Source organism: Grammomys surdaster, unplaced genomic scaffold (assembly GCF_004785775.1).
Source record: "Grammomys surdaster isolate TR1022 unplaced genomic scaffold, NIH_TR_1.0 125476, whole genome shotgun sequence".
NCBI classification, from domain to species: domain Eukaryota; kingdom Metazoa; phylum Chordata; class Mammalia; order Rodentia; family Muridae; genus Grammomys; species Grammomys surdaster.
This window is the reverse complement of record NW_021620336.1, coordinates 922,370-934,783: the sequence shown is the minus strand read 5'-3', so window position 1 is coordinate 934,783 and position 12,414 is coordinate 922,370. Positions and strand designations below refer to the sequence as shown.

The 12,414-nt window shown below is 44.7% G+C and overlaps 1 protein-coding gene across 1 annotated transcript in view; it reads right to left on the bottom strand.

The window, feature by feature from the left end:
* Positions 1-10,397, bottom strand: part of Slc17a5 (solute carrier family 17 member 5) — a 42,327-nt gene extending 31,930 nt beyond the window's left edge. The window contains exons 1-2 of the mRNA XM_028786347.1: positions 10,265-10,397; positions 16-212 (exon numbers count right to left, since the gene is read on the bottom strand). Coding sequence (XP_028642180.1) covers positions 16-212; positions 10,265-10,355 — 288 coding nt within the window. The 5' untranslated portion in view covers positions 10,356-10,397. The remainder of the gene's footprint in view (positions 1-15; positions 213-10,264) is intronic.
* Positions 10,398-12,414: the final 2,017 nt, after the last annotated feature.

Here is a 12,414-nt window from a genome sequence, read left to right as displayed (position 1 = left end):
AAAGATAGCACTTACTGTGTGATTGTGGTGTACTTTTATGGGGGCAGAATGTTCCGAACACTCCTTGGAAGTTCTATTATCGGTCAGAGTTGTATTTGAATCCACCATGTCCACTAACGCAACACTCAGGTTCACCCGTAATGCATAGAGAACGAAGAAACCACAGAATGCCAAGATCGCTAAGTTGTACCGAGCAGAGCAGCATACTGGAGCTGAAATCAAATGGGGAGAAAACTTTAAATTATATGATCTCTAAATAATGAGAAGAAAAAAAATTTTTTAAAAAAAGATTTGTTTGTTTGGTTTTTCAAGACAGCACTTAGGAGGCAGAGGCAGGCGGATTTCTGAGTTCGAGGCCAGCCTGGTCTACAGAGTGAGTTCCAGGACAGCCAGGGCGACACAGAGAAACCCTGTCTCGAAAAACAAAACAAAACAAAACAAAACAAAACAAAACAAACAAACAAACAAAAAAGAGCACTGACTGCTCTTAACAGTCTGAGACTGGACAGGGTTAGCTGAGCAGGACCCACATAGCGCGGCTCATAACAGTCTGAAACTCCAGTTCTGGGAACCCACTGCCTTCTTCTCCTGTCCAGGGTCACTGTATGCACATAGAGAATAGACATACACGCAGGCAAAACTTACACACATAAAAACAAATAACTTCAGAAAATGTAGAAGTGAGCAAAGTGTTTCAAAATATTAATGCAAACAATCCTTAAAAAAATGATAGGTCAGGAAACTTACCTTTCTAAGGTACTGTCAATAATCAGAAAATAAAATACAAGACTACAAAGTTTTAAAAGTTACACTAAAAATAAACTGATACCAGGTTTATGAAAATAGTTGTGCCTGTAAATCCATTTAGTCAGAAATATCTTTAGGAAGGAAAATGTGCCTATGAATTAATTAGAATGAAGACCCCCGCAGAGGGGAGACCCTCACTCAAGTCTCAGAAAGTCGACCACCCAGTAATCTGCTCGAGACACCGTGTACCAGAGCAAAAACGAGGTTTATCCGGTCATGTGACAGCTAGCTGCCAGTCAATTCGTATGCCCACCCAGGAGCTAAATTGACCCCGACAACCAAGGAATGGGGAGGGGGACGAGGGGTTGCTAAGGTGGCATAACATAAAAATAGTGGAACATTCCAAAGGAACCCAACCTAGGTGAGTCAGGGTCAGGTGAAAACTCTCTGTACGATAATCTTTCTCAAGAATGTGGTCCTGCCCTGTTACTGCGGCCTTGCCCTGTCACTGCGGTTCCCAGCTTGGTTCTCAGCTTAGTTCCCAGCTTGGTTCCACCTAGCTCACCTGCATTCTTTCCTTTCTCTTTGTGGTCGGCCAGTTCCAGTAATGGTGACTGGTCTTTCCACATTCCTAACTTGCTTCATGGCTCGGTTTCTCAGAAAGTTTTCCATGTCCTTATAAAGAAAGCATAAAGAATATTTTATATGTCTAAAAAAGGATTCTATATACCCAGTATCTATAATTTTTCACTCTACAAGAATACTCTCTGAAAGTGATCCAAGGTAAAACAAGCTTGCAGGGCAGAGAGAGCCCGTCCACTGGATACTCACCACACTGAGTTCAAAGCAAGATCATGCTTGCATGGCAAACAAAGTACTCATGAAAACAAACACCAGCCTCTGAAATGTGCTTTATAGATACAGGAACATGGAGCGGGTATGACCGAGAACAAAGGCGAACAGCAGGAGGCTGTTTGGAGTTACTTAGGTGAAATAAATGAAGATAACAACCTTTCCATCCTCAAGGTTTTCAGTTCTAACATGGGAGCACTTTCTGTGTGTGGGGTTCTTCTCCATTTGTAAAGCACATGTGACATCTCCCGCAAGCAAATGTTCTATTGACAGAGAAACAATGCCCAAGATAAGGGTCTGGAGAGGAAGAGTCTGGGAGGAACGTAAAAGTCTGGGTCGTCAGGTGTGGCTGGGCCCTACAGACAGCAGAAGGTCACCAGGCTATTAACCACATCCACTCCCAGCCTTCTGGGCAGAAAACAGGTATACATCCCTGCCCCTTCGGTTGAAGAGACCCTGTATTCGTGTTTAACATTCCTGGTTTTCCCCGTGCTTATCTGTGAGTACAAGGACCTTGTACCTTCTACATTTCCCGTTTCTAATTTTTGTTTTTGTTTGTTTGTTTTTTTCGAGACAGGGTTTCTCTGCGTAGCCCTGGCTGTCCTGGAACTCACTCTGTAGACCAGGCTAGCCTTGAACTCTCAAACTCAGAAATCCGCCTGCTCTGCCTCCCAAGTGCTGGGATTAAAGGTGTGCACCACCACCACCCAGCTTTTTTTTTTTTTTTTTTAAAAAGAAAAAAACAGTGGCTGTACTAGAGTACGTGGCTGAATACACTGGCTCTATGGCTAGTCTAACTAACCCAGGCAAGCATATCATGAACACAGGCAAGCATAAGAGGGTTTTAAGACTAGGGAACAGACAACCAAGTGGGAAAGCTTCCTTAACCTTAATAACCATTCGAAAGCCACTTGGGAGACTTCGCCCATGTGTCTCCTTATGCAAGTCATTAATTTGACCATCAATAGTAGGAGAAAAATCTGACACATTAAAGCCACACGTACCAGGAAACTGTCGATGACCAAGATCATGCTTGAGCAACAGATCATCTACAGTAGCTCTGCTTTGTAAAACTGTGGTCCTCAGACCTATCTCTCGATCCCCTTTTGCTAATCTTTGCTGTGATATCAGGAGCTTTGCTAATCACACAGGCCGTCTTTGAGATCGCTCTTTGTGTACCAGTGACTATTCCTGGGACTGGCAATAAAAAAGCCTAAAATCAGTTTTAAGTATGATCAAGTAATATCATACTGTCTCCTAATGCGGGTGTATCTTTTATCCCCTGACAAAAAGGCATTTGGATTTTGTATTAGCAAGGGACAATTGGCTTGTAGCAGTGGCATTTTGGGGTCAGTTGTACTGAATCCTTGCTGTCTTCCCAAGCTTTTGGCTTACTCTTCCTCTTGATGGGTTTGCTACCTATCTTTAGATGATTCATTTGTCCTATGGTCTCCAGGATGCTACCCTGTTCATATGCATTGAAGTGGGAGTCATCTGGGATTTCCTTCATTTTCTAGAAAGACATAAACATAACCTGGACCCAAGAAGAACACTGGGCCCTTACCACTATTAGTTTCTAGAATTTTTCACACACACACACACACACACACACACACACACACACACACACACACTCACACACACACACACACTTACTTTAGGCTGTGTCTCATTTTGGGCAGTAGTAGAATAAATATTAGCCTTTAAAGTGAAGTCGGCATAGTTAAATGTAGCATAGTATATGGGAACTGGGTGGATGTACCCCCTTTTATTTTTAATTTTAGTCAATTAAGAATTTAATGGAGCCATTTCACAACAGCTTAACCCTGTGGATTGTAAGGGTTTTAGTGACCTGATTAATATTATAGAAACTGTAAAATTCTTTAAAAAGTTTACTAACATAAATTAGCTATATCATTTCTTAGTTGCAATGAGTCCCAGAAAGAAAATGTATAGTTATTTGATGCTCGGTGGTGGCAGCTCACATCTTTAATCCCATCACGTGGGAGGCAGAGGTAGGTGGATCTCTGTGAGTTTGAGGCCAACCTGGAATACAGAGTTATTTCCAGGTCAGCCAAGGCTATACAGAGAAACTCCATATCAAAACAAAACAACAAAAAACAACCAGCCAAACAAACAAGGAAAAAATAACAACAGTAAAAAATAAAAGAGTTACTTGACAAAGTCAAGTCCCACATGTGGCATAACAGAATCTTCCTGGAGCTCCTCGCTCCCTGTGCTTCACCCGGGACTACATTCTGTGACTGATGAGTTCACAGGTTATGTTTATGTCTTTCAGGAAATGAATGAAATCCCAGATGGCTCCCACTTTGATGCATATGAACAGGACAGCATCCTGGAGACCACAGGCCAACATGAGAAGTCCTATGCATGCCTGTAGTGTACTGTGTATACCTGCAGTACATTCCAGCATAGATCTCAGTATACCAGAGAGCAGAGAGGGCCCCACACACAGACAGCTGTAGCTTCAGATGTCAAGCTGATGTATACTCACTACTAATTATGCACCAGAAACTTGAAATACTGTGCAAAACAATGCTTTCAAAAGAGGATGGGGCTCTTAACTTCCTCCCTTGCCAGGGTCTGACCACTTATCAGACCAAGAGCAAGTATAAAACTCAAAGACAAACAAAATCCACTTAACGATGGACTTTAAGTTTTAAAGATTTAAAACTAAACTTATGATTTAGAATATTTTAATTATTTATCTAGGTAGGGTTTCTCTGAGTATCCTAAGCTGTCCTGGAACTCACTTTGTAGATCAGACTGGCCTTGAATTCAGAGATCAAACTGAGTGCTGACATCAAAGGCATGTACCACAAATGTCCCAGCTAATAGGGATCTTTAAAATTTAAATCAATTTTAATTTTGAGTGTAAGCCGGGCAGTGGTGGTGCACATCTTTAATCCCAGCACTTGGGAGGCAGAGGCAGGCGGATTTCTGAGTTTGAGGCCAGCCTGGTCTACAGAGTGAGTTCCAGGACAGCCAGGGCTACACAGCGAAACCCTGTCTCGAAAAACCAAACCAAACCAAACCAAAAAAAAAAAAAACTCTCCTCTAGGTAACAGGGTTTTCAGGAGCACCTGGGAACTAATCACAGAAAATTCTGAAGAAGAAAGCAATTTAGTTTTCCCATGTAAAGAAAGTACAGATCTATATAACTGATTCTGTAAATGAACCAAAACTGTGAACAATACCCAGGCATAACAGTTTCATGGAGGAAGAACTTGATGGAAGGCTTTAATTTTTATTACATATTATAGACAGTCTGATGTAATGGGATTCTCAGGCTGTACCAAAAATAGTATTAGGTGAAAACTTAAAAATAATCTAACTTATATTCATTGTACTTTTGGTTTAATCCCTTCTGGCCTCTATGGGGGTTTGAGAAACATGCAGTTATGTTTGCATTTCTTGGGCACTGTATTTTACAAGATATTTTTAAAAACTTTCTTCCAATTTACTATTTTCCATCTTAAATCTGTCCTAAGCCTGTTTACATAGTTATTTAAAAACCTTTCGTAATGTACAAAAATACAAATTAAAAAAAAAAAAAAAAAGCTGGGCAGTGGTAGTACATCCCTTTAATCCCAGCACTTGGGAGACAGAGACAGGAGAATCTCTGAGTTCGAGGACAGCCATAGGTATGTAGAGAGACCCTGTCTTAAAAAGCCAAGGACCCGGGGCTGGAGAAATGGCTCAGCCACTAAGAGCATTAGCTGCTCTTCCAGAGGACCCGGGTCCCAGCACCCACATGGCAGCTCACAGCTGTCTGTCCAGTTCTCAGGAATCTGGCATACATTCCAGTGGATCACAGACATGCATACAGGCACAACATCAATGCACACAAAGTAAGTAAATCTTAAGCAAAAAACAAGCAACCGACTAAACAAAACCACGCCACAATGTGTTGAACATTTTGAGCTGGGCATGGTGGTGCAAGCTTCTAGTCTCAGCACTTGGGAGGCATATGGGCAGGTGACTCTCTGAGTTCAAAGCCAGCCTGGTCTACAGAGTGAGTTCTAGGACAGCCAGGGCTACACAGAGAAAAAAGAAACAAGGAGAAAGTCTCCACTTTGATGTAAAGGCTGAAATAGAATTTTTTATTTGGCTGATGCTCTGAGTCACCACTGGATGGGCTAGGTCTTAGTAACAGGCACTCAGCGCACCAACCCTGCTATATCAACAATAGCCATGGCTGTCTCTGGCTTCTCTGCTAGGGAAGCTCTTCCTGCTTGTTTTCTCTAGAGACAGAGGTGCCAGCAGTTCAGTACCACTGTTTCAATAGGATTGATTTTTTTTTTTAAATTTTCAAAGCTAGGAACTCACTGATGGAACTCACAAAACTTTTCTTCATTTCTGTCTCTTCCATTTCTGTCCCCGAGCTACTCTTGTCCCATCTGTTCCCACTTTCTATTAACTGAACTCCATCCTTGAGGGCCTCATTCCCAGTGTTTCCATCTTTCCATTCCACTCTCTCTCTGCATTCACAATCCTTCTGCAGCATTTCTTTTCAAGTTAGGACAGTTTCCATTCATGGTGCGTTTCTTTCCTCCATGTGTTTATAGGTCACTTAAAATGGCTGAGAAACGTCTAATAAAAGCTGGCTTATTAACAAGGCCAGACTAATGAGCTGTACATCCAGGGCTGGGTAACAACCTTCTTTTGTGGAGCATGTGGAATTTGTATATAAAACATATGTTCCTTGTCCTTTAGAAAAGTCATCTGGAAGCAGGTGGTGGCGGTATAATAGGACACACACCTTTAATCTCAGCACTACAGAGGCCTAGGCAGGAAGAGCTCTCTGAGTTCAAGGCCAGCCCTGGTCTATAGAGTGAGTTCCAGAATAGCCAGAGCTTCTTAGAGAGAGACCCTATCTTGAGAAAAACAAAACAAAATTCCAAATACCCTAAACTCTGGAGGTACCTAGCTCACCTGGCAGCAGCGGAGCCCTGCCTGCCTTTCCTTGGAACTCAGGTGCTGTACCATGCAGCTCCAAGGTGCCAGACCTAGGCAGCAGGAAGGGCCTGTGGATGGAAGGCTTCAAGTTCCAGTCAGATGGTTCAGGAGAATGAAACCCAAATGCACAGGGATGGGGGATCTCCCGGCTGGGATGCCTCAGCGGCTATGGGACTCCATCAGACCCGCCCTGCCAAGATCTGTTTCAGCAGAAAATTGTCTTTTCTCAGTCTCTTTGCTTCTCTTTCTTGCTCTCAAATAATCCTCCTGAGCGGGTCCAATTGATACATTACTGTACTCTAGCGTGCAAAATAATTGACAGAAATTTTACCTACTTTTAGTTCCTATGTGCTTCTAATATTCAACATCAATAGTTACTTGGTTAGGAAGCCAAGGATTACATTTTACAATTACTTGTACAGAGTTGTAAAGGTCTTGCTTTTAATATTTTTTTTCTTCTGGGTCTATTTACTAATTTTTCATTTTTCTGTGCATTGTTGTTTTGCCTGCATGCAACACACACACACACATACACACACACACATCTGTGTGAAGGTGTTGGATCCCCTAGAACTGGAGTTACAGACAGTTGTGAGCTGTCATATAGGTGCTGAGAAATGAACCCAGGTCCCCTAGAAGAGCAGCCAGCACTCCTAACTGCTGACCCATTTCTCCAGCCCCCTCCTCTGGGTCTTAGCAAACATTTCAATAATTGTACAGAGTTCTCTATCAGAGAGGACTGATTAGAACCGATGATCCTTCTTCTTCTTCTTCTTTTTTTTTTTTTTTTGGTTTTTTAAGACAGGGTTTCTCTGTATAGCCTTGGCTGTCCTGGAACTCACTCTGTAGACCAGGCTGGCCTTGAACTCAGAAATCCGCCTGTCTCTGCCTCCCAAGTGCTCCATGAGTCTTTCCATTATCTCACTTAAGATCCTGACTCCTTGCTTCTATTTAAAGACAAATTTTCTTACCTTCTCTGATGGTCGAGCCCTTCATGTTGAGCACTGGTTGTGGGGTCCTTTGCTAACAACACGGCCCACAGAATGTTGATACAAGTGAGAAAAGAAGGAAATCTGGCTCAGCAATTCAGCAAAGCTGGTGTTGGTTCAAACCCCGGACGGACAGTTTGTTTTAGGCACATTTAAGTACAGTATAATTTTGGAAAAAAGTTTCCTGCTGACAATTAACTCAATGTCATGTGCATGATGAAGCTTAAGGCATCACAAAGTACATGTGACCTCATCCATAAAGATGGATTCTATTGATTGAGAAACAGCATCCAAGATAAAGGTTTGGAGAGGAAGAGTCTGGGATGAATGTAAAAGTCTGGGGCGTCAGGTGTGGCCGGGCCCTAAAGACAGCTCAAGGTCACCACCAGGCTGTTAACCACATCAACTCTCGGCCTTCTGGGTGGAAAAGAGGTATACATCCCTTCCGTTGAAGAGACAGCCATGTGTTTAATATTCCTGGTTTCCCTGGCATCCTCTACAACTATCCATTTCAACTGAGCTGTGGGGATTAAAGACCATAGAAAATCACAGTGTACATTCACATAGTCTCCAGCTCCATGCCCGAGGAAGACACTTTTGTTTGATGGGGGAGGGGATTCAAGACAGGGTTTCTCTGTGTAGCCTTGTTTATCCTGGAACTAACTCACTCTCTAGGCCAGGCTGGTCCTGAACTCAGCAATCCACTTGCTTCTGCTTTCCAAGTGCTGGAATGAAAGGCATGTACCATCATTGGCTGGCTCTGAGACAGCTTTTCTAATAAAATAAAGTGCTATGTACCTATGTGAGGGAGAAAGGAGGCCTGCTAATCTGGGGAGATGAGCCAGGAGAGGTCTTTTTTGGAAGAGAGATATTTAATGGAGGCTTCCTCAATGAGCAGAAGTTGCCAGGTAGCTGCAGGGGTGGGGGAGGGGGAGGCCAGCCATGCGAGCAAAAGCAGGACGTGCAGACACAGGGACATAAGAGAGGCACAGGGAGAACACAGGACTCGCCTGAGTAGGTTTACTAACAGTTAGTGTGCTTACTGTACTGAACTTGTGTTACAGAACGATGAGGATGAACCGCAAACTACATGGAACACTACTCGGCACACAGTAACTTCAGGAACTGGACTGCTAGCATTGCTTTCTCTGGATCCTGGAAACCGAGATCATGAGCTCAAACGTTACAAAGTGTGGTTATTTCTCATTTGTGGGAAATTAAATTTTGTGGGGCAGGAGGCTCCTAGTGGAACAGACAGAACTGCCGAGAAGGGAGACATCCCTACCAAACTGGTGGGAGTGATCCGCCTTGTGTGCAACTTCAAGTGCTGTGTGTCAGCAGCACAGGCAGCTGGAGGCACAGGGAAGGATGTGATGACGAAGCACAGGGACGAGGACTTAGAGCGGTGGCCAAGTGTCAAACTTCGATTCTAACCCAAGAGGAAAGCAAAAGGGGCTGGAGGTGTAAATGAGTGCTTACAATGCACTCAGGATGTGGAGGCAGGAGGATCAGGAGTATAAAGTCACTCTCAGCTATATCATAGAGGCCAGCTGGGGCTACATGAGATCCTGTCTCAAAGAAAACCAACCAACCAATCAACCAAAAGAAAAAAATTGTTAAGTCCTAGGTTCCACCCACTGATGCCTTACAATTTTCAAAAGAAAACATTCTATTTTAGATTTAAAAAATCTGTTATTGCCAGGCAGTGGTGGCGCACGCCTTTAATCCCAGCACTTGAGAGGCAGAGGCAGGTGGATTTCTGAGTTCCCAGCCTGGTCTACAGAGTGAGTTCCAGGACAGCCAGGTCTACACAGAGAAACCCTGTTTAAAAAAAAGAAAGAAAGAAAGAAAGAAAGAAAAGAATTCTTTGGTAATGTCAACAAAAGACATACCCACAGAAGACTGTTCCTGGCCGACAAAGGCAAATTTCCAGCTCAAGTCTTTCTCACAGCTGTATCCTTGAATGTGTGCCAGCCGATTTGTCCTTTAGTTTTCTGTAGTTTCAGGAAGCTACATTACAAAAGTGTAGCGAAATCCAGTGAAGACACACACTTGTGTTTTGGGGGATGGTGGGTATGGAGACTAGAACCTTGTCAGGCAGAGATTATACCACTGAGCAGCATCCGCCCCCTCAGCAGGGAAGATGTTTTTTAAAGTATCACCTGTTAAGACCTTTGGCATGGCATATTAGAGTGCTACAGATATCTTATCTTGAGAATAACCTGTTTCCTAACTTAAATTGTCTAATAGACAAGAAAAAAATAGAAATGCCTGCAATATTTCGGTCTCTTTCAGCACAAAGTCAAGATATTCGCGGGATTATGCAACTATCCTCCGCACACTCAACAGCTGTTAACTCTTTTTGTTGTTGTCGTTTTGTTTTTGTCTCTCCTCCCTGAACAAGGCGCTACCAGATCACATGCTTGCAGACGGGCATAAGCGGAAACCTGGCGGCTGCTGAAGGAGAGCGAGAGGCACTTTGGCCCTTTGCTCATTGACTCAGATCAGATACCCCTCAGACCCCGAACTACTTCAGCTCCACCAGCATTACAGGCAGCTCCGTTATGTCTCACGGGGCTACACCTGCTACCTGTCCCCAGAACCCGCAGCCACTCTCTTGAGGCGCCCACGGCCGGGAACCACCCGTCCGCCCGGAACGCTGCCACTAGCAACCTCTCGGTGGTCCCGCGGCTCACCCGCTTCGGTCGGCCGGGCGCTCGGCAGGAGCGGGGTGCAGTCCGAGCTCTCCTCATCGTTTCCCGCCGGACCCCGAAGCAGGGGCCTCATGACGCCTGGAGAGCAGATGTCCCGATGTCGTTGCTTGGTCAACAGAGCTCTCGGGAGGACAGGCCCTCGCCGCGCTGGCTGGGCGGGGTAGGACATTGCTCCGCCCCTGCGCCTTCTAGACCACGCCCAGCTCTGGTTGCGTGTTCCTAAAGCGCCATCTTAGTTTCGGGCAACCCCCGTTGTGGGCAGGGCTGGGTTTGGGCGTGGCGCTTGAGTGGTGCGAGATGTGTCACGGGCAGTGGGGAGTTCAGGCCTCTCTTCCCCTAGTAAAAGCCCGGGCACTGGGCAGCCTGGAAGCGGCGATGGAGCTTGCATCTCGCAGTGACAGGGAGCTAGGGAAATGGGTAGGGAGTATTTGCCTTCCAGATGTCTGTAGTTCCCAATCTTTATCCGTTTTATGTCAGCATATCAATTTTGAAGTGGAAAAGTAGCAAAGGAAATCATGTTTTGTCCGACGAAATTGCCTGTTTCAGAGGTGAACCCCAATGTAGGCAGCTGCTTTTTCTTTTTAGGAAGGTATCGTGAATTGAACCCAGGGCCTCACAGATACTAGACTAACGACTAACGCTGATACCATTGAGCTACATCCCCAGCTGGTAGGCCACGGTGACGTATGAGCGTGGGGGAGAGTCTTCTCTGTCAATCTAATTTGGACAGATTTTTCCTACTGCTGACTCTAGGAAAGAGGAACTAGGAAAACGCTCAGTCAGCCCTGGTGGGGCCATTGGGCCTCGTGAGTAAGAGAGGCCACATCTGCAGACTGATGAAAAAGTCATGATGTGGTAGATGCCCTTGGAGAATTCCAGGCAGACCAAGGAAGAGCAGAGGCTCAGTAAGCCAGGTGAGGCCCCTGTCTAGAAGAAGGGCTGAGACTTACTGAAGACATCCCTAACTCTTGGGCCAGTAAATGCTGCTGGGCAAGTTTTCAAGTTATAACATACTTCGTAGATTTCAAACCGACAGTTGTAGAGATAGGCCCTTGAGTATGCGCATACCTACCTGGCAAATTCTTATAAAATGTATGTTCAAACAGCAGTTCTGCTGTGGTTAATTTGATGTGTCAGTTTGCTTGTCCACCACGGGGGTGGATTTCAATTTATTTGAAGGTTTGATTAGAACAAAAAGACCAGCTTCCCCAACTTATCCCCTTACTCCCCTTCTCCAACCCCTGAGCATAGAGGGGAAGAAGAGATCCTCCAGCAGACTGGCTTCAGATTTCATTAGTCTTGGGGTTCTCAGCTTTCTGTATCTCTGCTGTCCTGTATGATCCAATAGGTTTGTTCAACACTGTATCTCCTCTTCCTTATTGGTCTGTTTCTCTGAGAAAAGATTGCTAAGATCGTCCTCCTTGGCTAGGAACAGCCAAGAGAATCTTCCAACACAGGGAATCAGATTCCAACAGCCTTGTAAAGTTTGAAATTAACAGGACCATGTTTAAGTATATGTTTTTACTTGAGAAGGTTCAGTTCAGGTTATAGAAAAGTTGCAAAGTCAATACCCAGAGTTTGAGGTAGAAGGCCAGCCTTATGGGCGCATGGGAAAGGAGCCCCTTACTCCCAGGTCTGGGTGACATATCCTGCCAGTTGAGCTAAGAAATCCTGCACAATTAACACAATTTTCTGTGAAGGATCATGTGTAAGGCCTAAGCATGTGTGTCCTTCCAGTAGGACCTCTCTCCTTTCCCAGATTTGTAAACCTGGGGAGATTTCTAGGACTCTGACAAGAAGCCCCACTTAGGGTACATTCTTGTGCAACCTCATGGTTTTACCAGATCAGACGGTAGGCACCCTGTCATTTACTGAGGGGTGTGTGTGTGTGTGTGTGTGTGTGTTGAGACAGGAGTTTCACTGTGTAACCTTACCTTCCTGGAATTCACTATGTAGACCAGGACTGCCTCTGACACCCCAGTGGTGTGATTAAAGGCAAGCACAACCCCTGCCCTGCTTGTGTGTGGGGGCTGTTCTTAGCAACACTTTAAGCTGTAGCTTAAAGGCCATCAAAATCATACACACACACAACACACACACACACACACACACACACACACACACACACGCAC